Below are 25,566 nucleotides of genomic sequence, written 5' to 3' on the forward strand. Positions count from 1 at the left end.
CATGGTATGCAGCTTGAGAAAGCCTCCGAACGAAATCAGTCCATATATGATCTTATTCCTAAGGGGGAAAAGAGGAGAAAAAAAAATGTGCCGGTCTATTAAACACGCCTAATTATCATAATTATCACAACTCCACCAGCTTCAGAAAAGTCAAATGATCCCTCATGTGGTTCTATGTGTCCATAATTGACCATTTGCACGGATGTGTTACACTGCCGTGTGGTTGAGCCACGGGTCCGAGCGGCACCTATTGTTAAATTCATACAACCAGCAGATGACCGTGCAGTGCTTCTGCGTGGGGTGTGGTGCAACTGGAAGGGAAAATAGATCCTCCTCCGCTCCGCTCCGCGTCCACACCATATCCATCCACCCCTGGCGTGTATTCTCAGTGAGGTGGACAGAAAATATTTGACTTATTAGTTGGTTAAAGAATTTTTTGCCCTAATATACATTTCGGTTAAGAAAATACAGAACACCATCCAGTATTCACAAAAAAAAGGATCCATTCGTACAAGTGACCAACTACAAACCCCTTATTGCATATACAGACTTGTAACAGTGGATTATTAATAGCTATATTAATGATGATAAAACCAAACATAGCATTCTACGAGATGAACTTCGGGATATCCTTATATAATATGTAATATAATTCTCAATAATTGTCTAAACCGTTATTAATGTCCATTTTGAAGAGTAAAAGTCGATGATGAACCGTTTATGCGGCAGCGTTTCTGCGCACAAATGAGTGCGCATTGTGCGCACATCACTAACGCGTCTACAAATCTGCTGTGTGGGGAAATATTCTCACGTAAGCGACCTGATTTCATAACACTTCTAATCTCTCAACACCCCAAGAAAAACATTCGTTTTCATTCTTCATTTTAACGTAATTAATATAATGGGTAGCGTACACTAAAAAAAAAACGTCCAAAAAACCCCACAACTACCCACAACTAGTTATACTAACAACAATAAATGCTTGTTTATATGTAAGGGAAATAATAATATGCAAGATTGTGTGCTTGTGTGCGTGTGTGTGTTTACACCGTAAACGTCTGATTAGTATGTGAATGCAGAAGTGTATGAAACCAATATGTTTCGTACTCTTTAACATAGTAATTACGATTTTTTAAATACAAAGAAGCCTTCTTTACCGGTCCAGCTTCATCCATCGTTAAACTTTCTTCCAAACGGATACTAGACTGCAAAAACGATGAGCAAAACTAAAATCCCTTTTGACGACAGACCCATACTCACATATAATAGTTATTTCATTGTTTTTATTGTTTTTATTCAAAGTCTCACTCGGCGCAAAGTACCGCGCGCAGCAGCAGAAGCGTGTGACACCACAAGCTGACCTCGCGAGGTCAACGCAGACAGAAGGGAGCCCTCCGCCACCCAATCACAACGCTCCCCGAGCCTCCCCACGTCCGGGTCGCCGACCAATCGGGAGGCGCGGCGCGGAGTCGGAGGGGACAGCGAGCGCGGATAAAATGTTTGACTCGCATCCATCCCGTTCAATCCTCGCAGGACTGTCAGTGACCTGCTCTTTGACAACAAACTCTCACCTCGGCCCTGCAACAATCCGCCACCGGATACCGGTCAGCGGCGTCTCCTCGTCTGTCCAACCTGTTACTGAGGAGGGGGGGGGGGAGGGAGGGAAGGAACGTGGGGTGGAGGCTGCAGAGCAGACGGGCCTTCACAGCGGCAAACAGAAGGCTGTTTTGCGGGATTAAAAGGGACCAACAAAGGCAGCATCGTTGAAAAGTGTTACCTGACACAGAGTCAGGGAGTCATGACAGCGCTCGCGGGAGGTTTACCGAGAATGATGAGACCGACTCCTCACCAGAACTACCCGCGGGGAGGATACTCTCTGGAAGGTAGGAGACCACCAGTTGCTGCTCACTCTCTGGAGAAAATACCATTTTTTCCATAACGGAAAAGTTATGAAAAGTTTTTCATCCGCTGAAATGTAATTATTGACGCCTTGTTTTAATGTGAGAGCTTTTATAGTTGTAGCCTAATGAAAACTATAAAAAATCAAACCGGTGTCCCCCGGGTTAGATCGATATTTACACTTTGTCTGACGTATTTACGTATTTATTCAATGTATTCTTTTAAAAGTGGCATCCCCTCCGAAAGTATCACGTCAATTGGGAGAGACATGACAAACTATTTTTGAAAAGTAATTCATTTTATTTCCTCATGCAACTGATTCAAACTCTCTCCTCGGCAAGAAAAAAGAAAAATATATATATATTTATTCTTTCTTTTTTTCGATTGTCGATTGTATTAAAGGTGTACTACTCGTGGATCATATCCAACAGGTATAATAAGGTCGGGATGAAAGTTATTTCTCACCACTCAAACTGAGCCCGTATCTAAAAACCACGCGCACGCACCGTACACGCTGTGAGCGCTGAACTAACTGAGTCCCACGCACGGCTGTGCAGTCTCCACTCCGCTAGGACAGGGTCGGGTCAACCAGCTCGGCGGTGTCTTCATAAACGGCAGACCTCTCCCCAACCACATCCGACATAAAATCGTGGAGATGGCCCATCACGGGGTCCGGCCGTGTGTCATCTCCCGTCAGCTGCGCGTGTCCCACGGCTGCGTCTCCAAAATCTTGTGCCGGTACCAGGAGACGGGCTCCATCAGGCCGGGGGCCATCGGAGGCAGCAAGCCAAAGGTGAGAGATCTAAGGACCTACAACTACTGTTAATGTACATCTGTAAAGGTGGGGAAAGTTATCCGAAATTCAGAAGTTATTTTGGAGAGGAGACACTTTATTTTTGTAATTTACAACCCACGTTGTCACTCTGTGGGAAATGTCATTTGAAAAGCGCACAAATATACAGAAACAATCTATAATATAATAAAATAAACAAAGTAAATGAGTTTATCAATACTTTTGGGTAAATAATCTTAGGATATTTATTACAACTTGATCAAGTTTGACATTAAGACAGTAAATTAAATCCCTATGATTCACATCCAAATTATGAATCAACTTTTCTGTCTCGCCTGTGATGAAAACCTTGAACTTAAAAAGACAAAATGTTTCCCCCTCCTTCCTCCCATCAAAGCAAACATCTACTCCAGAGGTGGACAAGAAAATCGAAGATTACAAGAGAGAAAACCCGGGAATGTTCAGCTGGGAAATCCGGGACAAATTACTGAAAGATGGGGTCTGCGACAGAAACAACGTTCCCTCAGGTAGGCGATAGTTTCTGCAGCTGCTATATACATTTTTTTTAATAACTCAAAAAATTCATTAGATTTCATTATGTTCTTTGTTATGATTGGATTTCTTGTGCAACTTATTTTTTTTAATTTTATTTTCTTCTCTAAGTGAGCGCCATCAGTCGCATCATGCGGTCTAAATTCGGCGGAGCCGGTGATGATGAAGAGGAGGATGATGACGTGGTAAAGAGGGAGATGGAGGAAAACGAACCACGGACCAAACACAGTATCGATGGCATCCTCGGAGACAGATGTAAGTGCAGGTTTATAACTTTACTCTGTTTGTTGTGCAATCCCAACGAAATGCGCCGTGGGGATGGTTGATTTTTTGGACTGCCGACTTGGACAGAGAACTTTTCAAAACAACAATAATGATACTAATTACATTAAGAAATAATGTGTAACATACTAATTTAATTGGTATTGTATTTACACGTTTTTTTAGTTAACATGCACGTGTTAAATACATTAAAGTTCCAGGTGTTTACGCATGCGTTTAGGCTTCTGAGATTTAACAAATGTGCAGAGTTTTTTTTTCTTTCTAAGTGGATAATCAAACATTTGTCTAACTTCCAAGCCTGAGAAACATTTTTTTTTTATTGCACACAATTGGACACTTGAGGATGAACTTCATGGGACAAAGGAGGGAGAGTCCATTGATACTCACACCTCAGTTTGACGAGCACAAAAGCCAAACTCCAGTGAGCGGCTCAGTGGTGTACAAAAAGACGCCAAGGCCTTTCAAAAAGGGGAAGAAAGGGAGAAAAAACTGTGGTGACAAAAGGCCGGGAGAAGACATTATGAACCCGCAATGAGCGATGAATTATTCAGGGACACCAATAGGCCCGGTGCGACCTGCTTTATAGACTCCTCAAAAAAGTGCCAATTTTGGGGGCTTAACCCCGCTGATATCAGTTTTTCGTTGAGAAAAAAAAAATGGGGAAAGAAGTGTCGACTTTAGGGAAACACCTGTTGATTTACGACCTGTTGGTGTTTGAGGAGTGCTGCCGCAAAAGGAGAGGTTGCTGTTGGAGACACACTGCCGTCTGTGGTTAATTATTGATGAGGGGGCCTGTTTTTGCAATAGCGTACAATGACGCACAGATTCATTCATGGCACCAAGCGTTGTAGGTTTGTTTAGTTTTGTTTTCATTGTCCCATGTGAAGGACTTGGTAACGAAAAAATACGCATGTCGCTAACGCATTTGAGGCGAAACGTCTGTTCGCCCGCGACACGTTAAAATCACGTCGGGCCTCGAACGGTGCCGTGAGTTTTGCGCACGGCGCTTTTGTCACAGTCTTTGCGCAGTGAGCGTGACGCCTTCTGCCAGTGAGCGCAGGGAAACCCTTCTCTCCACTAGATTCAACCTAAACCTTTTATTTCTCTCCACTTTCATCTCGGTCAAAGTCCGCCCCTTTCCTTTCCGCCCCGGGCGCACACATTCATGGCGTATCTGTGGGCACTTCCCTCTCCTTCTTTCTCTCGGCCAGGGGACTTCTTTAACTCGTTACTGCAAAACAAAAGCCCAAACTGGAACTAATAATCAGTGTACTGCAATTGATAATTAGGATGCATATCTACTTTGATTAATCTGCTTTGCAATGATTTTGTTGTTGTTGTTGTTGTTGTTGACAAATTAAAGCCCGGTGGTGTTTGACACAACCCCCAGAAAACACAAGGAAAAAAACAATTATTACTTTCATGCTGGTATGAATAGTTTGAAAGAAAACAACTAACATTAGCTATTTTACATCAAATAGGTGACATCCTACATGCAAACAGCTCAGAGGCACTTTCCCCCATTGATATACAGAGGAGCACTATTTCATTCTTGTGTCTCTTTGTGGAAGTAGTTGTTGTTTTTCTCTTTTATAGCTCTTCATTAGAATGTGAAAAGGGTGGTTTGGGGACTGAGAAGAGTGTCTTCTGGCCAAATATTGATTAAGTAGGTGTTTGCAGAGGCTATTGTTGTGCCGGAGAGAGGCCTGTTGCTCTCTGCCCCTTTCTCCTCCACCACTATTGTTGTCTTTCCTTAAGTGCTAAGATCAAAGCTGACTCATTTAGATTTATTTGTCTGGGAAAAGGACTGCTAAGGTTTGTGGGATAAAGTATACGGGCAGCCCCAGGTCTGCATGGCATTAGCAGGCTGGAGCATTGTGGGAAAAGGATGCTTGCTGGGATGAATCTGATGCTAAGTTGTTTACTACTCCTGCAACTGTTGTTTTATGGAGGTGGAATTTACTCCTGTGAAGAGGATTTTAACATCATGCAAGTTTGAGCTGCAAGCTTGAGAAGAATTATTATTATTATTACCACATTTAGCCATAAATCAGGATTCAGTTTATTTCTGGTAAAACATTTTTATTTGAAAAAGATTGAATGATGCAACAGTGTCCAGATTTTTTTGTTGTCGCCATGAGTGGTACTGAATTAATAGATCGCATCCTCTCCTCTATTTGTTATTGCTATAGCGCTTTAGCCTCATTTAACTAATTAAAGTAACTTAAGTCATGAAAGGGGAGTAGCTACTCTCGCAGGATCCATTTATGGCAGTGGGGGTGAAAGAGAGAAAGACGAAGAAGAAAAAGAAAGCTCAGAAATACAAACAGTCAAAGGGATAACTTTTCTTTAAAGGGAGTCCTGTGGTGCCAAATTGAATGAGGCCAGTTCTTTCAAATCTGCCATGGTGAACGCAGTCAACATGTAATAATTGGTTTCATTGAGGTGCATTCCAACAATCTGCTGCCATTCTCCTGTCTCCATTGTCCCAAGGCAGGCAAATAGCCAGAGGGACAGGAGGAATCAACTGCTGACAAAACATGAAAGATTTAGCTGCTTTTGTCAAAGGAGCTGAGTAGGACTTTGTTTGTGTAAATAAACTGGGTTACTGACTCCCTGTGATTTTGGCAGCCAAAGAGGGAAATTTAGGAAAACCATATTTGTGTTTGAGCGTTCACCATTTTTTAAAACCAGTTAAAACTTGTTGGTAATATATTCCGAGGAGGGGGGGGGGGGGGGGGGGGGGGATGATGACGGCAGCAAACTTCCATGAGCAGCTGCCACATTCAAGCCATCTAATCCAATTTGAAAAGTTTTCATAATTGATATTCCCATCAGACGTCTTAGAACCCTACAACCGATGAGTTTCTCTCACGTGCAGGGAGCAAAAAACCAGCCCAGCAGCACGGCCATAACCCACAACTGTGTACAGGGAGATAGACGTTAAGTGACCACAACTTGAGCCTTTGTTAGCGGCCCTTGCGTTTCCACGGTGAATTGAGTTGAAGATTCGAGGTTTAGAGGACACACAAGGCCTCAAATGTAACCAGAGGAATGTCTGCTACAGCTGCGTCTCCATTTTCCTCCCAGGGCTGGGTAACGGAAAATGTTTTCCCGTGTTAATTGTGCAAATGATGCCAGTTTAGCCTTGTGGGACGTTAAGTGAAAAACAACCCCAAATTCCAAATACATATTTCTTCCCTTCACAGCCTCTCCCTCTGTAGACCTTCTCAAATATAAAACGCTCAACACTTTCACGTTCTGCGTCGGAATCCCTCAGAAGGCAAGAGGAAAAATCCACACTGGCTGATCTGCAACTGAATGCAAACTCTATGCTTCATTAAAGCCTCTTTCTCAGTTGGCACCCGCATTGTGATCCTCCAATATTAATTCAAAGGACAATTAATGAATGCACGCCAACTTTGAAGTAATGGGCCGAGGTCCTGCCCTGAGCCGGCCCCTTGGCGCTGATGTACTCTCCACATTCTCCCCACTAACCCCAGAGACACTGTGAAGTGACTGAAAGAGAAGCAGTGAGCAATGGAAGGTCAAGGAGAGGAGCCCCAGTAGAAAAAGAGCTCTCTTTTTCCTTGGAAGTATTAGCCAAGCAAAACTCTGTGATGGGGAGGATAAAGGAGCGTGAGGAGAAAAGGGTCGGGGGCGCGGGGACTCTGCAAAGAGGAGCACAATGGGATAGTTAATTGAGTAAAGCCAGACAGCGTTGTCAATCACTTAACTTTGTTTAGCCCCAGTTTTTGTGGAGCGGTTTCGTCCAGGACGCTGCACATTATGGACACGCCAGTACAGCCCTGTTTCTGTTTTGATTAATGCCATTTCCCCTCATTCTGAATAAAGATATCTATAAAAAATATAACAGAAATGTAGCATATAAGTAAATGAAAAAAAAGTTCCAAAGTGCCGAACTTATTGAACAAACACAGGCATTAAAGCAACAAATAAAGGGGAAAATGTGCAAATGCAAAAGCTCAAATAATGACCAATAGAAATGCACATTTATTGAGGTGAAAGCGTGGAATGGGATGATGTCCTTTGCTGCGCGTTCGGTGCCACGCCGTCGTTACCTTCGGAGCAGTGCAGTAGCTGTGAAAAGGTCAGAGGCTGACCTCGGGGGGGCGGGGGGTGGGAGGGGGGGGGGGGGGGCGGGGGGGGGTCAGTTGACTGTTAAAACTATCAGGCCCCAGGAGAGGGAGGTTACAATAATGTTTGGAAAAAGACGACAACTGACAGACTCCAGCAAAGCACTTCTTTTGATGACCTGCACCTCTGAAGATACACAGTCTCGCTTCCGTTGGGTGAACCCAAGTACACTTTTTAGAGAGTAGGCCGCTTCTCCCGAGCGAGGTAATTGCCTGCTTGTTGGACGGGCCCAAAGGAGGCCGGGCTGAGGCCGGACTCCGCTGGTTAGTGCCCGTTTGACCGGAACGTGCGGCAGACTGGCCTGTTGCTTTGTCCCCTGCGTGGGCGCCGTGCCGTTGCTTTGTCCATACCCCGAGGGTGAAAATGCCACCGTGAAACTATCACCTAACTGCACCCCGGTGGAACTAAATAATAACCACCGCACACTGTGCGCACATAATAGCCATGAAGGGCCATTTGTGGCTTTTTGTCACCTCACCAAAATTAGACAGAGATACATCTTTCAAAGTCATATTGCCAGCTCTTTCTTTGTCCGATAAGTGCCAACCTCCTGCGCCTGTTCGCTTCATTTTCCCCCCCCCCCCCGTCCATCCCATCATCATCTTCGACTCTATACACCCCCCCCCCCCCCCTCCCCCCCGCCCCCCCCAACCCTCCATTCTCTTGTCCCGGGCAGCTGCGGGATCCTGGGGGCTCTTTAGCAAGTCAAGTGAGCTGCCCGCTCGCCCCCAGTTTGTCCCCTAACTGTTAACCCCAGCTGAGCCCATAAGCTGTCACTTCACTATTCTTTTCCTCCGGTGCATCTGCTCGTTCGGGCTCTACGTTGCGCGCCACCTTTTTATTCAGTGGCCCGCGCTCGCACCGCGCTCTGTGGCCTGAAAGGGCCTAGATCTACTCCCCTGGCCAAATAACTAGTTCATTTGTCTCCTCTGCCCTTTGTTTTGTGTTGCAAACACATGTCACCGGCTCAATTACCTTCTCCATTAACAGCCCCTGAGGAAGGGCTAGCCAGCCCCTACCAAGACAAGGCCGTAAACCGCCCCATATGCCCCGCTTCTCTTTCTCTCTGAGGCTGTTCGTCCCTTCGCTTTCCTTTCATTTCTGCCTCTCCTTTCACAATGTCTCGCTTCTTTCCCTCTCCATTCGGATTCTCTCTCCCTCGCTCTTGTGTCAGTCTTTCCACCTCCGTTCTTAGCTATGATCCTTGCGTGCATACACATGCGTGCATGTGTGCGTCTGTGCATGCCTCTTCATATTAACGTCAGTTGAACGCGCAGGGAGAGGGGGGGGATGCTTGGCAAGGCGAGCCTTGGCTGATGTAAACTACGCGGCGGTAAACAAGAGCAGTCTTTATCCTCGCAGTTGGAATCTTGTGCTTGTTTCTTTTGGCCTGTTTCGAGGCAGCACCGCAGGTGAAGCTAATGGGACTGGACGTTCACATCTGCGACCCTCTGGAGTTTATCTTCCCTGCCTGTCAGTCTCCTCTCTTGATCAATACATGGTTTACCTCAAGCTCTGCTCTTTTCCTGCTGAGCGTGCGTACATTGTATGTGTGCGCGCACACACACACACACACACACACACACACACACACACACACACACACACACACACACACTTGTAAATGCGCTTGTTTGATTTCATTTGTTTTTCATATTAGGTAAAGGAACCTGTTGAATGCACTTGTTGAATGCTCCTCTTCACTAAACTGTGCTACACCCCCCCCAATCTATGTTAAATCAATCCACCACCCTAAACCACTCCATAGCTAGTCTACAACTTTCTTTGTTTTGAAACGTCTGTTTTACGGATAACTCTCCAGCAGCCCCAATTTCCGCTTGAGGGATGATAATCTATCTTTCTATTAAGATTCTTGTCAAGGCCTCAGCCAAACCGTGAGCCGCTATGGAGTATTTTCAGCTCCCTATTGCTTTAGCTGCAGCGTAAAATTTGATTTGGGTGTTTAAGGAAGGAGGTCGAGGCCTCCCTTTGTGTGTTTTAGTATCCTCTTCTGCCATTTGTCGCGGGGAATGTGTGGGAACAACCCTCTCCGGGCTCCGCTTCTGCATCAACTTGCCTTGACATCAACCCACAGCAGCATGAGAGCCCCGTTTGAAATGGTGGCTGCAGCGAAGCCCACAGAGAGAGAGAAGTGAGGGGAATGGATCAGATGGAAAGGACAGGTTCGCGTTTTATGAATGACCAGCACCGACACCCCTTCGCCAGCATCTTCTTCAGGTGCCTTCATCCTCACATCCCCTCTCCATGTCAACCTCTTCAACCGCCCCATCCCCCCCCCCCCCACCCCCCCTTCCAGCTCTGTTCCCCCTCGGGGCTGGGGAGGGAGGGGGATGAAGGGGTGCTCCCCTGCTGTGCACCTCCACAGCCCCCAGTGGCCCTTCTCCGGACCCTTTTGTGCCCCCCCCCCCCTCCATTGCCCCCACCCCCCTTCACCCTCCCACCCTTCATTCCCCCACTCAGCCCCTGGCCTTACAGCCCAACCCCCCCCCCGCACTCCCCTGCTGGGCAGGTGACAGACCCCTGAATGCGGGCCCGGGCGTCCCTGATGGCTCCTACAGATGGAGCGTGGTAATCGGTCCAACAGAGGCCTGCCACAGGCTTTTCCCTGCTAAGATACAAAGGCTTGGCTTCATCACTTCCAAAAAAAAAAAAAAAGACAGCGAGTGAGAGAGGAAGAGACCTAAAGAGAAAGTGCAAGCCAGAGGATGACAAAGGCAACAATGTCATTTGCCATTAAGGGAGAGGCTGTGACGGAGTGTTTTCTCTGTAGTTACTAAAATAAAAACTGGGAGGGGAAAAAAGAGAGGGAAAGACAGAAATAAAGGGGGCAAAGGAGGAGAGATCCACCCCCACCCTGCAGTTAACGTGAGTTACAGTGCCAATGGGGAGCTTTATGAGCTCTTCTTCCCTCCCTCAGGAATCTTTTCATTTCTGCGTCGTCATTGGTTCTCTGCCTTATTCTTTCTTTCTCAGTTTCCTCCGTCATTAAAGTGGTCACGGCCTGTTACTCTGCTAGCTGTTTGTTTGCGCCTTTGTCGTGTGCTTTACGTGCTCATGAGTGGAAGTTTGACTTACTCACCCAAACCATATCGATGTGTTCAAAAGTTTATATTGGAAGAGTATAAAGTTGTCTCGCTGTGTGGCCCTCTGCTTGTTGCACCTAAAAAAAAAAAAAGAAGATCTCCAACTGGAAAGAAACCGCATCCCTCCTCATAGTGCACGTTCCAGAAGCATCTAAAGCCAAATCTGTGTGAGCCTTGATGCCAGCATGGAGCCCCTGGTTCCAATGCAATAAAGAGCTCCTCTCAGCCTCAGAATCTTGTGTGCTCGCGGCCTGGAGCACAGCAGCGTTCCCAGGGACCAAATCCTTGTGTAATGCCTGGTCAGACACACACTGGCAACCAGCAAAAACATTTCCTGCTTTGGCTCCAGCGGCTCCAGAGGCAAGGGGAGATCCCTGCTACCCCCCCCCCCCCCCTTCCACGTCTGACTTGGCACTTTTTTAATTAAAGCTTTGAATCTGGAGGGCGCAGAGAGAATGAGCACTCTGGGGAAACGGGCGAGTTTCAGTCCTTCTGTTGCTTACACCTGTCCGTATTTTCTTTCTCCCCCAAGCTTAGATGTCGGCTGCACAGTCTAAATTTCGAAAAGGTGCAGTGAAGCTTCCACATGAGGTTTAAGAGGTCGCTCTGGGGTGGATTTGGGAGCGAATTCCAACTCTCTCTCCCCGTCTTGTGTCCATCTGTGTTTGACACATTGTCATGGACTGCGCTCACTGGGTGAAAGCCCATAGTGGAGACGCAGCAGATGCATGTTTGTGAGTGCGCGGAGGCTTGAGAAAGAGATGGGGGATTGCAGACATGTAATGGCAGACAATGGCAGGCTGTCACGCTAGTTTGTGGAGCCTAATCATTATTTAATAGACGGGTAACCTCCCCCCCGAAAGGCAGCAATAGTCCTGTGTCTCTAGTCTCAAGCCCTCATTGATTCCCCTCTTCTGCTGAATTAGATCCCAATGGCTGTCTCACAGTTGCCCAGTCGCTCTTTGCAGCCTTCAACTGAACAAACAGATTAAGAAGCACCTGCAAAAGGCGCCCTGCTCTTTACTATGGGACCCTATCGTCATAGCGCACAGCATGGCTAAGACTGGGAGAGACACTGTGTCCCAGGGAATAGATCCCCCAGAGGGATCTAGTCCTCACTAATCCATGTTCAAGCAGCCTCTGGCTTTTGATCCCCTCAGGAACCGCTGAGGAGTTTAAGGGAGCAGGAGGACACAATGTAAATGTGCTCTGTGCCATGTGTTCAGCACTCAGCACAACGTATTCCAGTCTCAGCGCTATCCCGGCTTAGTATTTACCCCTAAAGTTCCATTCTATGTGAGCCCGAGTCCTCTGAATGCTGAAAGTGAAAACTGTCTGCTCTGCATTCGCAGCCAGCCACTCGGACGAGGGCTCCGACGTGGACTCCGAGCCGGGCCTGCCTCTGAAGAGGAAGCAGCGCCGCAGCCGCACCACCTTCACCGCGGAGCAGCTGGAGGAGCTGGAGAGGGCCTTCGAACGCACGCACTATCCCGACATCTACACGCGGGAGGAGCTGGCTCAGCGGGCCAAGCTGACGGAGGCTCGGGTTCAGGTCAGACACAAGCCCAGATGCCCTCTCTCCCCAGAACCTGTTCTCCACAGCGGAGATGTGTCGATCTGTCATGGGCGTGTGTCTTGTAGGCGTTAAATTGCCGAGGGTTGTTGCCAGACATTCCTTGCAGTCATTAGACATGTGTCCTCCACAACACCCTCGACCCCACGCCTGACCCCACATCTCCACATGTTCAGACACACAGACAAACACAGATACACTGAAACCACTGTGTGTGAAGAAGGCTCTATTTTTTGACAGACACTGTACAAAAAGGGCTATGTGTAAAGATCCCCAAATAGATGGCGGGTTTAGATAATGTGCTGATACAGGCTTTTGACTGTAACTGTTGCCCTCTGAACCCATTGACTTGCAGTAACACACAAAGATGTAATGTCCGTGGTTTTACTGCGTGCTCCAGATGTTAAGATCTTTATCAGTTCACCACCCTGTAATGGGCCAGAGAGGCCTAACACTCACACAGACACACACGTAGACACACAAATCACTTTAACATATATGGGCTGTACAAGGGAATTTATTAACTTATTAATTTGTGTTAATACTTGGGTCTCCGTTATGCTCCCAGGTGTGGTTCAGTAACAGGAGAGCCAGGTGGAGAAAGCAGGCAGGAGCCAATCAGCTGATGGCGTTTAACCACCTCATCCCCGGTGGGTTCCCTCCCTCAGCCATGTCTGGTCTGCAAACCTATCAGCTGTCTGACAGCCCCTACACACCCACTTCTATATCTCAAGGTCAGTTACACACCCTAACACACTTAAAATGTGGGATTTAGAAATGTGTGCAAATTTGATGTCGAGAAACGGGAAATAGTCTTCTAGCAGCAAAAGTATTCTGGATGAAACCGAAATGGGATTTCTAAGCCGAACCCTTTTGTTCTGTGCAGCGTCCGAGCAGCCCAGCACAGTCCACCGACCGCAGCCCCTGCCCCCCACCTCCGTGCACCAGAGTGGGCTCGGCTCGGCCGCCGGCTCCCAGGATGGAAGCTCGGCGTACTGCCTGTCCTCTGGACGCCACGGCTTCTCCGGGTACTCGGACAGCTTTGTGACCCAGACGGGGCACAGCAACACCGCCAACGGCCTCTCTCCGCAGGTTCGTCTCCACATCCACGATCACAATACAATATAGCAATGTAGGGAACGCAATGAATGCCTGCTTGTGAGCACGTTGTCATATTTGCACGTGAATTCAGTCTCAAACACACACACGTGTTGTCATAGCAGGAAACAGGGCACGGATGGAGTAATGAAACACACCAACACACACGGTCCCTATGACCCGAGAGGTGTCCTTGCCATCGACATTGATGAAAACCTTGTAACGCAAAGAAATACGGTAGCTCTTAATTTTTGTTTATTCCTGATGGGTTGTTTGATCAATTGAAAATGGGGCGAGCGTCAGTCTTTGAGGAGGGAAAAAGGACCAGATACGAGGAAGGACGTATGGATGTCGGACGATGACACAAATCAAAACTGAAAAGACAATTATGGTCGATTACACAGTCATCAGTGGGCATCGGTGGCGTCCTACCAGCCACGGAGATGGACTAACAGGCGTAAAACGAGCTTTTAACCGCCACAAAGGGTGGCCGGTCCACATGCAATGCATGCTGGGTACTAATTCCCATGAGAGAGAATCTCAGACTCCTGCCAGGCGTAGATAAAAAAAAAAAAAAAAAAAAAAAAAAAAAAACTGCCTCCTGCAGGTTTGTTACGACGTGAATGCCTAAGGAGGGATGCATCTTGAAAAAAAAGCAGAAGATCTTTGTTGTGGCCACAGATTGTAGGTGGCACCATTATGGCTCAGAAAAATGGACTGCTTTGATACACAAGCTTGAGTTATGGACTATAATTTGTTGTTTCGTCCTCTAGAACTAAACACATTAGCTCTTAAATTCTTGGTGTCGTCCTATTTAAATTGGAGAGGTAAAAGTAGGACCAGTGATGTTGACGGGGGGGACTTTTGCGAGTGAGTGGATGGTTTTCAACTGGAACTGAGGGCAGGCATGGTTGTGGTGTGAGTTCACACACACACACACACACACACACACACACACATAGTGACTTTAGCTCCAATAAAGAGGCCAAAGGTGCTGTGGGCCTGTGGATGGTTTCAGCATTAACCCTAGTGGGCAGCTCCGTACAGAATGCACATCTCATCTTGCGAGCGACGTTGCAGGCGTGGAATGTTTTCTCAGCCTGGAATGGCAATCATTGAACGTTCCAGTGTCTTAATTGATTGGAATGAAGTAATCTATCCCCTTGTAACAAACTGTGTAATTTATGCAAATGACTCACTTTGTTGGCTAATTTGTTTTAATTCATGTATTCATTGCAGCTGTTTGAATATATACTGCAATGCAGTTTCCCCCATCCCAGACGAGGAAAGAATTAATTCCCCGATTTTAACTTAATAAGAGGAAGGAAATGAGATGTGATTAAATTCTATGACATTGATAGTTAATAAGTGAAGACCTCTGCACTTAGAAAACTTTATGGCTTTTCGAGCCGTCACACAGCTCGGTCGATGTTGTGTTAAATCTTCCCCGGAATTATCCGTCAATCTCAACTCTCAACTCCTTCTGTGAAAGCTACTCCTTCTACGAGTGTCCAACAGGCGACTTGGGGGTCCAGTTCACTCCGGATTTTGGTCACCGTAGAGCAGATCCTTGATGTGGATAAAGTTGACTTCCCAATGTGGCTGTCTGAGCAGTTAGCAGTGTGTTCGGAGCAGGGCTTCCCCCCCTGCGGTGCGGGGTCTCTGGCGTCTCACCGCTGATCTGGTGCATACCAAAGAAACCCCTTTCTCACCAAGCAAGCGAGCGGCCGGGATTTGCACCCCCCTCGAGACCTAATCCCCGGAACAACCTCAAAACAGACACTGTCGGGGGAAACCGCTGCTGTTTTTCGGGGCTGCAGGCCGAGAGCGCATGAACGCATGAGCGTGTAGATAAACACAGGCATGAACTCTACAGAACACGCACACCACACGTTAACGTGTGATGTTGTAAGGTGATATGGCTAAACACCACTCGATAACCAAGTAAAAGAAGTCCTGTTGAATTCAAGCAATTCAAAAACTTGATTCTATATTGTAGTTAACAACAGAACGATGTTCTGAAATTACACTTTCAAAGGTTTTAAAGCAGCATCAAGATTTTTTTGTTTTCTGGGATCCATGCTCCTCACCTCTGTCAATACTCAAATTCAGATGGGACTCTGTGAGCGACAGACTTTTGTATTTTACGCGATATCACATATCTTTGGCAGAAGGATAAATATTGGCTGTGTCTTTGGCTTTTGACTAACTGTATTTTGTACACTGGAGGTTTCTTCAGTATTGTATAGATGTACATGCGTGTGGTTGCCAGCTGGTTTTCAGCTGGGAAAGATTCTTTTTTTTTTTTTACATCATCACATTATTTTTATTCTGTGCTTTATTATTTTTTCCTTTCCATTTATTTCATGTTTACTTGGGCATTTTAGAATTGTTTTGCTTGGCTTGAGATCTACTTTCTCCTCCAATGCCTGTGACTCTTCGTCTCTGTTCTTTAAATTAACATTTCAGATTTTTTTGTGACTTGGCTTCTCACGCAAACCCACATGCAGCTGTTCACCGTGTATCACCGATACCCCTACACCCTTGACATCAGAGCAAAAAATGCTTATATTACACATGACTGTGCACCCACGCACACACCACTACTGTTAAATACACAATTCCGCGCTTAGGAGAGGTAGCTCTCACACACAAACACACCCTCCTTGATCCCACGTACCCTTTGGCCTCTTCACCCCGGCCTCTCAAAGATACGGTGATTTCAGATGCACCAAAAGCAAGTGAGGGGTAGAAAACAGACCCAATACTTCAGTGGACACACTTAAAAAATAAAAAATCGTGATGAGGACATACACTCACCGGCCACTTTATTAGGTACCCCATGCTAGTAACGGGTTGGACCCCCTTTTGCCTTCAGAACTGCCTCAATTCTTCGTGGCATAGATTCAACAAGGTGCTGGAAGCATTCCTCAGGGAGTTTGGTCCATATTGACATGATGGCATCACACAGTTGCCGCAGATTTGTCGGCTGCACATCCATGATGCGAATCTCCCGTTCCACCACATCCCAAAGATGCTCTATTGGATTGAGATCTGGTGATTGTGGAGGCCATTTGAGTACAGCGAACTCATTGTCATGTTCACGAAACCAGTCTGAGATGATTCCAGCTTTATGAGATGGCGCATTATCCTGCTGAAAGTAGCCATCAGAAGTTGGGTACATTGTGGTCATAAAGGGATGGACATGGTCAGCAACAATACTCAGGTAGGCTGTGGCGTTGCAACGATGCTCAATTGGTACCAAGGGGCCCAAAGAGTGCCAAGAAAATATTCCCCACACCATGACACCACCACCACCAGCCTGAACCGTTGATACAAGGCAGGATGGATCCATGCTTTCATGTTGTAGACGCCAAATTCTGACCCTACCATCCGAATGTCGCAGCAGAAATCGAGACTCATCAGACCAGGCAACGTTTTTCCAATCTTCTATTGTCCAATTTCGATGAGCTTGTGCAAATTGTAGCCTCAGTTTCCTGTTCTTAGCTGAAAGGAGTGGCACCCGGTGTGGTCTTCTGCTGCTGTAGCCCATCTGCCTCAAAGTTCGACGTACTGTGCGTTCAGAGATGCTCTTATGCCCACCTTGGTTGTAACGGGTGGTTATTTGAGTCACTGTTGCCCTTCTATCAGCTCGAACCAGTCTGGCCATTCTCCTCTGACCTCTGGCATCAACAAGGCATTTCCGCCCACAGAACTGCCGCTCACTGGATGTTTTTTCTTTTTCGGACCATTCTCTGTAAACCCTAGAGATGGTTGTGCGTGAAAATCCCAGTAGATTAGCAGTTTCTGAAATACTCAGACCAGCCCTTCTGGCACCAACAATCATGCCACGTTCAAAGTCACTCAAATCACCTTTCTTCCCCATACTGATGCTCGGTTTGAACTGCAGGAGATTGTCTTGACAATGTCTACATGCCTAAATGCACTGAGTTGCCGCCATGTGATTGGCTGCTTAGAAATTAAGTGTTAACGAGCAGTTGGACAGGTGTACCTAATAAAGTGGCCGGTGAGTGTATATAAAAGTGAAAAAATGACCTCTACAACCACGAATTTGACAGGATAATTCAATCAGAAACCTCTAGTAGGCTGAAGGATCTCTTTAGCTACCATCAGCTCCCCAATCAGTCAAGAAGAGTAAAGGGAAACCATATGTGTGAGGAAGCCACTTTATTCATTTATTTCTGACAGACGACAAATAGAGTCCTACACGGCCACCTGATGGAACGGTGTGACAAAAGTATAAAAAGAAATATACCAATAAATTGTCAAATAGTTGATTTTGAAATGTCTCTCTGTGATTTTCTGTTCTAATGACCCAGTTTCCCTCTGTTCCCCCCCCTCAGGTAATGGGCCTATTGAACCCAGGTGGAGTGCCTCATCAGGCCCAGAGTGACTTCGCCCTCTCCCCGCTGACCGGAGGCCTGGAGCCCAACGGCGGCATGGCTGCCAGTTGTCACGGTTCCCAGCGCTTGGAGGCTCTACCCGGCCTGAGCAGTATGCCCACCTTGCCTAGCACCCAGTCTTACTGCCCCCCGTCCTACAGCACCCAAGCCTACGCCATGGACCACCACCCACCCTATCAGTATGGACAGTACAGTCAGAGCAAGGTATGCTTGAAATACACCTCACTCCTTAGGTGCTCACTGAACTTCTGTTTTTTTTACTGATTCAGGGCTTTCGTTTCTATATTTGTATTAAATAACCTATAAATGGTTAGAAGTTACACCCCTCTATAAACCCTGCTCTGGCTGTGCGATTTAGTTGATGTTTTCCAACTCACAACCCACGTTAATTGCTCGGCCCGCTCTGATGAGCTGGCGTCTCAAATCACCCTGCGCTGTGCTGAAATTACATGTATGACGGAGGGCACAAGTGGCCAGGTTACCTCAGTTTACATTATCATCATCCCAGTGTTCACTCGGCCTGATGCGGAGGCATGTACGCATCTCTCCCTGTCCTTTCATGAACCCGTGTGATGAGCTTTCCCGTCCAACCCGGCGAGTAGCGCACCTAGCCGTGTAATGACCCCTGTGTAACCAAGATAGCCGCCCAAATGAAAGGAGGCAACGTCCCAAAGCGTGTTTGACAGGAGGGGGGAGGGGGGGGGGGGGCACGGTGTGTTGCGCGGGGTGATCTGAGGTACACTACCACATGTTGACCGACCCATCAGTGGCAACATCTTGATTTCATTAATTTAGCCAGTCCTGGGAGAGACCCACATGTAGCTTTTTTTTGGGTGGGGGGGTTGGGGTAATGTGCACGTCTTTGTGTATGGGCCTATGTCAGTGCAGGCGTGTTTGTGTGTGTGTGTGTGTGTGTGTGTGTGTGTGTGTGAGTATAAAAGGAGTGTAAGGGGCTCTTTAACAGGCGATTATGGCCCTTGGCAGACCAGGATTAGAACCATGTGTCTGTCCCACTGGAGGTCAGATTTGGAGTTGTTATTGATCAGTGGAGTCTGACATACAGATCCAGGCAAAGGCTCACTCTCCGGCTAGTTTTGGCTACCACAGTGTAGTTTAGAAAAATATCAGGGACATTCCCAAAGCCATTCACCGGTTTTAAGAGGTTGGTCATTTAACATCGCACCCTAGTTCCCCATTCTCATCTGGTCTCATGTGCTCCTAAATGCCTCATATTCTTCTCGGACCCACCTCTTCCTGTCGACATGACACATCTCATTTGACTTCACGTTTTACTATGTTAACATCCGAGGAATCGAGCTGCGGAAAATTCAAACCTTTCCTTCTGTGTGTCCTTGCTCCCTTCAGGTGCCTTTCATTATATGAAGCCCCCGACATGGCCTGACCAGGAGGCTTCCTGGGCCGGCCTGACATGCATCGCTGGAGAACTTCCCCACCCGCTGCCTCTGCCAGAGCTCCTCAGGCCAGCAGGAGAGAAGCGGTTGAGGTGTTCTCCATCAGGAAGGGAACCAGTTTGAGGCGGGTGGTGCGGTGATGGCGATGGAGGCGGTTGGCGGGAACACTTCGGACCAAAGGGTGGCGTCTCTCCTGTTACCTGCCGATCGCTTTGCTTGTGCTTCCTGTCACGCTCCGAGGACCAAGCCCCGCAAGTAGTCTGTGCTTAAAGAGGAACAGAAGACAGGGGCAGGGAAAGGACATTCAAAGACATTTAAGATTGTGTGATAGATTTTTGTAACAAGTGGCAGAGAGGTGGACTTGGGAAAGCCTCTCGATGGGGGGAGGGGCTTACTCTTACAGTCTGGTTATCAAGAGGCCAGATGATGATGAAGTGTTGCGCTCAGCCACAATGCTCTTTCAAAGGATCTCTACATCATCATCTCTTAGAAAAGTGATATTTACTGGGCATTGACGTGATTATTTGATACGACTTTGCAAGTGAAAATACGACTACACCGGAAAAAAACAGCAGAACGGCATGAATCCAGGCAGAGTGGAGACATAGCGTAACCACAGCAACCCAAAGAAAGTGCAATACATTCATACCTCATGTGATGTACATTTACACGGATCAAATGTTCCCGACTATACCCTTAGAAAACCTCCTCTCTTTTTTAATGTAATTCATTTTGGGTTTTGTGCATTGATCAATCAGGGGAAATCATCAGGCGATGAAAAATAGAAAACCTATTAGTGATGTCATTATGCCCAAAACATTCTCTTTTTCAGTCTGACAAGTCATTTTTTAAATTTTGCTTATGTTCAAGATTTCACCAGGTACTTGCAAACATGAATTCCATTTCTTATTTATTTAGTGTTGCTCAGCTGTTATGTCTCTTCTGTATATTTTGTACTAAGTGCGCTTACGTGCTTAAATCTTACACAATGTTCATTATACATGATTTTTCTTTTGTATGATTTACAATTGCTTTGGCGTAAAAAGTTTTGTGTACAATACAGCACTATTTACTATTTATAATAAACTATATAAAATGTAAAGTTGGGACTTTGAATGTCATTCATGTGATACCATGGCAGTAACCAATGAGAAGACAAGTCATGTCCTCGTTTGTGTATGTCTTTTCTTTTCAGTGTGTTTAAATTAGACTTAGAGGCCAGCAAAAAGGTTTTAAATTAAATGCATACACAGCAAAGAGTTGAATTGACTGTGAGATTCAATTTGAACTCTAAGCTGGTGTTTATATTGGTCAGTGTTAAATAAACACTCAATGAAGTTTTAACAATTTAACTCGAAATAAGTGTCAAAATATATCCGCTCAGTGTTGAATAAAACGTCATTTAGCTGATGCTTTTATCAAAAGCAACTTATGTTGCATTTTTAACACATGGTGTTTACATTTTAGCCCAGGGAGTAATTCAGTGTTGGGTGTATTGCTCAGGGACACTTTGACATGGAACATGGGTAAGACAGGGTTTGAACCAACAACCCTGTGATTCCTGATGCACCCTCACCAATCCATCCGCCATATTACATTGAGTTAAGCCTTATACCAAGAACAGTGACACTATACAGTTACATTTCAATCCTATCAAAGAGTTAATTTAACTCTACTAAGTGTTGCAAATGAATCTGATCGTGACACTTGAAAATGACTCCAGCTCTTTCGTACAATTGACTCTGTAAGAGTTGAATCTTTTTGCAGTGTGATTTTATCTCTGCACTTCAACACTTTTGCCTAACACCGGAAAATTTTGCTATGTAGGATGTAAAATTCCACCGGAAGTGGACAGTACAAATCTAAGTGATCAAAAGATTACACAAATGTCATTTAATCCGGAACGTTTATCTTGTTTCCCTTTTAAACATGCTGTTTCCCCATCTTCCATCCAACTCCAGATGAGCAGCCCAGTGACAATGTGCACTCTGAGATCTGCACCCAATGTGCACGCTCCCTGAGCACTAAATTATAAATATATCCCCTTTCATAAACACTCCTTTTGGACAAATTCCTGCTCCCTAGGGGCTCCTTCACACCCTGTAATGACTAAAGCAGAGCTGCTGTAAATTATAAAGCACATAGTCAGTCACTGACATAGCTGCACAGGGTTATTGCTCTTAGCGCTACACACACACACACACACAAATTAAAACACTGTTCACCCAGTTGGCAGACTCCTCAAAAAGTTACAGATATCACTGATGCTTTTTTATCACTGCCTCGCAGTTTTTTTCCCAGGTATGCAGCTGTCCACGCCATACATAGTATATCTATAAAGTATAAATGCACCAAATGTTTTGCTCTAAAAACATTTTTGAATGCAATAATCTGGGTCTCATATTTGTTTGAATATATATGTTCGTCCAACACAGTCAATAGATAAGATCAGGGCAACATCACATTTTACTATTGCTTTACTCTCTATTTCTTTTTTTTTCTCCAACAAGTGCTCAACGTGTAGCACACAATGAGGGAGAAAGCTAAAGGGGTTGCTTTGGAGCGGAGTGTCAGTCAAGCAGCAACACACTGGAGACAACTTAACCCCTGACCCCAGCCCTCTTTGAAATGAGCAGACTACTTGACCAGCGCTGACAACAATCCAAGCGTCTCTGCAGCATCCAAGAACCCAAAATGAAAGAGAAAGACGGAGTACAAAGAGGACGGTCTGGGATGGAAAAAAATAGAGTTAAAAGGGAGCTTTAGAAAATGCTGTGAGCTAGGATGCGCTGGGAGACTTCGTATAGCATTCATTCATTCATTCATTCATAGCATATATGACTTATTCAGATTCGTTTCTGATGAAAATGACCAACAATTCTGCGGAATTCGTTCTTATTAAAAGGAGGTCAAAGTGGTTCTTTGTGGTCTGGCTGCATCTACCAGGGTGGAAAAGGATTGGGTTTTATCTCTCAAATGCCACCTTATCAAGTCTCTTGAAGAGTGTGTGAATGACTCACTGCGTGCCTTTCCTAAAGCGCGGAGCCTCTCATACTTTCCAGTCCCTTTCTCAGTCGCTCCGGTCCCTTCTCGGTCTAATGGTCATTTTGTTTCTGTCCAAACTCTCATCTAAGTCTTTTACTTTTGTCATGAAGCGTGTGAAGCGGACCATCCTGCTGTCTCTTCTCACCAGATGCCATCAGATTCTGGAGGACACTGGGATGGACGCCGACGGGCGGCAAATCAGCACGACCCCGTCCAGCCTCGCAGCGAGTCCACCGTCCGGCACCGGTCCCGTGTCCCCTATCACAAGTCCCAGGGAGACTTACGACAACGCTTGCTTTTACATTGTGTTTGTTATGGTCTTCTACTCCTTCCTTGCCATGACACTTTTAAAGTGCTTAGGCAGCGACGAAGAGCAAGAGGACCCCTCTGAGGAGTTCACGAGCGCACAAAAATTCAACACAGGCCGCATGGTGGACAAGCTTTCCTTTGAAGAGGAGAGCAGCTTGTGAGCTACGGGCTTTTTTTTTTTTTTTTTTAAGCAGAAGGAGGGAGGTTAAGAACGCATGAGGGGCGATGGAGGGGATGTTTTGACAGTCACCAAGCCAGAAAAACGTCAGTGCCGACCACTCAGGCAAGACCTGCTAGTGATTTTGCAAGAACCTGTAGCAAGTTCATTTTCCTCCCCCCCCCCTTCCATCTGACAATCAGAAATCTCATGTGAGCAGGCAGGCGGGAGGAGACGGCTGCCTCTGATGATCTGAGAGGAGGGTGGAAACATGGAGAAGTGTGGGTCAATGGCAGGCCGGAATCTCCTCCTGTGAGGCCCAATCAGGATCAATAACACCGGGCCCTTGGACATGCACACACCACGGGGAACCAGGGATATCTCAGCAGACAACATGGACGCTCTGTGTGTGTGTTCCATTCTCTGAATAAATTTCAATGTGACTCAACATATCTTTAAAGATTAAATCGATGTATACATTGGTCTTTAATGCGTTTATTTTAAGACTGAATTTAATATATGAATAAAAAAAGTGCTTATTTAAATGACTACGGTTGTAATACGCGTGTTCACTTAATGGTGCGCCATTGGTGCAGCATCATCCAGCACTTTAGCAAACTTGATGACAAAATACAAATGCGCTCAAGCAATGTTGCTGAATAAAATGACATCTCCCCTCTGTGAAATTGGCCCTAATTAGAGCTGAAAGGCCCGCGCGCACATGCGATGGACGGGACGGAGCGACATTCCTTCGCCATTACGTTGTAACTGATCTTCGGGGGACTGGACGCGCCGCTACGGGGCCGCTGCAACCTCCCGGTGACCTCACATGATCTAAGTTTACCAAGCTGTGGCGAAACGTGAACCCGCGACTCGCCCTGCACAATTAACTTCAATTGTGCTGCGGGATTTTGGAGAGCAGCTCGCGGAGAACACACGCTTCTGATTTGCGCCGAACAACGTGAGGGACGCCGTTGTTCGGCGCAAGACGGGAGGACGCATCAGGTCAACGGGGACGGGTTTTATTTATTTTCTGCATTAAATTAAAACATCCGGAGTCAAATGTGGGTCTGGACTGACGATGCTGGTCTAATTTGAACTATCCGCTCCTAGAGGTTATGCCGGTCCCCGAGGCCATGTGGACCTGTTTCTTCTTCTTCCCTCATAATGAAATCTCTGTCTCATCCTCCCCTTGAAGTGCCGGGGTCACCACATGTAGATCCTACACAGCCAAACAACACCGCCTGCAAGTTTGGGGCAACCTTCTTGAAACCCTTAACTAGTGCTGAATAAATACAAGGATCATTTATAGTGTTTAACAATTATCACATTATCTAAGTATGTTTTTTTATTTTGCACATTATTAAATAGGATGATGGGAAAATAATGTGATTGATACTTTTTTTACTTTTTACTTTTATACTTTACTTAAAATAATTTCACTAGTCTGATATGAGAGAAATTGATGAAAGTGAGATTTTAAGGGATCATCTTTATGGTCGTAATGAAAGTAGAAGTAGAAGCAATTCACTTTATTGCCATGGAATGTCCAGTAAAAACGAAGCATTGATGTCACAATTTAATTCCAATTCTGTGCACACAAATCACAGTATTGTAATTCACACACTTACAGCACTATGATATAAAAACCGCATAAGCTATCACTACTATTCTGACAGCACAAACTAAATGAGCTGCTAACTGCATAAGAATTGGTCTATATTTTGTTCATGCTAGTGAGACTGTGTGAATCTGGTCCAAACCTGCCTGCCTGGACAGGTTAAAATGGGTTGGATGTTTCCCATCTTCTGGGTGTAAGGTCCACAGCTGGATAGTTTTGAGTTTGGACCTGATACAATCTCTATGATCACATTATCGTTTTTCTTAAAATGGGGTTATAACGGAGACTATTTAACGCACAATCCCCGTTTTAACATGTGAAAATAGGGATAGGGGTGCCAATGTAAACATATATATTACCTTAACTCCTTTATTGGGTTACACAAATATCTGTTTCGTTGTTTTAACTATGGTCCTAAACTGCGGCCTTTGGTCGTACTCTGTGTAAATGCTGCCACCTGATGGTGAAGATGTGAAACTACCGGCAGATTGAACTATTGGCAGCTACCTCGAACCCAGGTGTTAGTGAACATGCAGACCCTGAAAACAACTTTCACAACATCTAGAATAGATGTATTCCAGAAAATAGGAGTTTTTGAAAGCGCGTTAATAAAACAAATGTATAATTAAATGTGTTTAGTATTGCAGAGTGATTTATGTTGGTTTTGTACTTATCTACTGGCATGGATGTGGCACTACTTTTTATTTCATTAAAGGTTAAAGGTTGGCAACGCTGCTGTGTTAACGTAAATCTATTCCTTCTATCCCATCCCATACCTTTTCAATTAAGAGTATTATTATCATGTGCATGTGTCCCATTCAACCGGTGCACAATACACATATTTAGACAGCAGAATATAATTATCCTTGATAATAATGTGGCACTGGCACAAATAAGACACATGTCATGTTTTGTAGTAAAACATGATAACACCCGTTCTAAAAAATATTTTTGATTAGTCGTATTTTCTGAACAAGAACAATTCCATAAAGCCACCGAAACAGCGCCCCCTATATTTTGGTGTAGGGTAAGTGAAACTGCACCCATGCAGTCGCAGACATACAGGGAAATCCAAATAAAGGGGGTTAGTAAAAAAATAAAAAATAAACTCAGTGTCGTCAATGTCCGCATTCCTGGAG

The 25,566-nt window shown here is 45.7% G+C and overlaps 1 protein-coding gene across 1 annotated transcript; it reads left to right on the forward strand.

The window, feature by feature from the left end:
• Positions 1 to 1,540: 1,540 nt before the first annotated feature.
• pax3a (paired box 3a) lies at positions 1,541 to 20,511 on the forward strand. The gene is made up of 9 exons (XM_037459206.2): positions 1,541 to 1,883; positions 2,457 to 2,692; positions 3,090 to 3,219; positions 3,356 to 3,499; positions 12,141 to 12,340; positions 12,930 to 13,095; positions 13,248 to 13,453; positions 17,824 to 18,087; positions 19,249 to 20,511. Exons 1-9 carry the CDS (start codon positions 1,799 to 1,801, stop codon positions 19,264 to 19,266), a joined length of 1,449 nt encoding a protein of 482 aa, XP_037315103.2. The 5' UTR covers positions 1,541 to 1,798; the 3' UTR covers positions 19,267 to 20,511.
• Positions 20,512 to 25,566: the final 5,055 nt, after the last annotated feature.

This window comes from Pungitius pungitius, chromosome 15, assembly GCF_949316345.1.
Source record: "Pungitius pungitius chromosome 15, fPunPun2.1, whole genome shotgun sequence".
NCBI lineage: Eukaryota > Metazoa > Chordata > Actinopteri > Perciformes > Gasterosteidae > Pungitius > Pungitius pungitius.

Excerpts from the sequence above, each read along its gene's own strand:
- pax3a (XM_037459206.2), top strand. The coding sequence starts at position 1,799 with ATGACAGCGCTCGCGGGAGGTTTACCGAGAATGATGAGACCGACTCCT. Across the intron at positions 1,884-2,456 it reads GGGAGGATACTCTCTGGAAG|TCTCCACTCCGCTAGGACAG; the intron begins GTAGGAGACCAC and ends ACGGCTGTGCAG. Across the intron at positions 12,341-12,929 it reads TGACGGAGGCTCGGGTTCAG|GTGTGGTTCAGTAACAGGAG; the intron begins GTCAGACACAAG and ends TTATGCTCCCAG.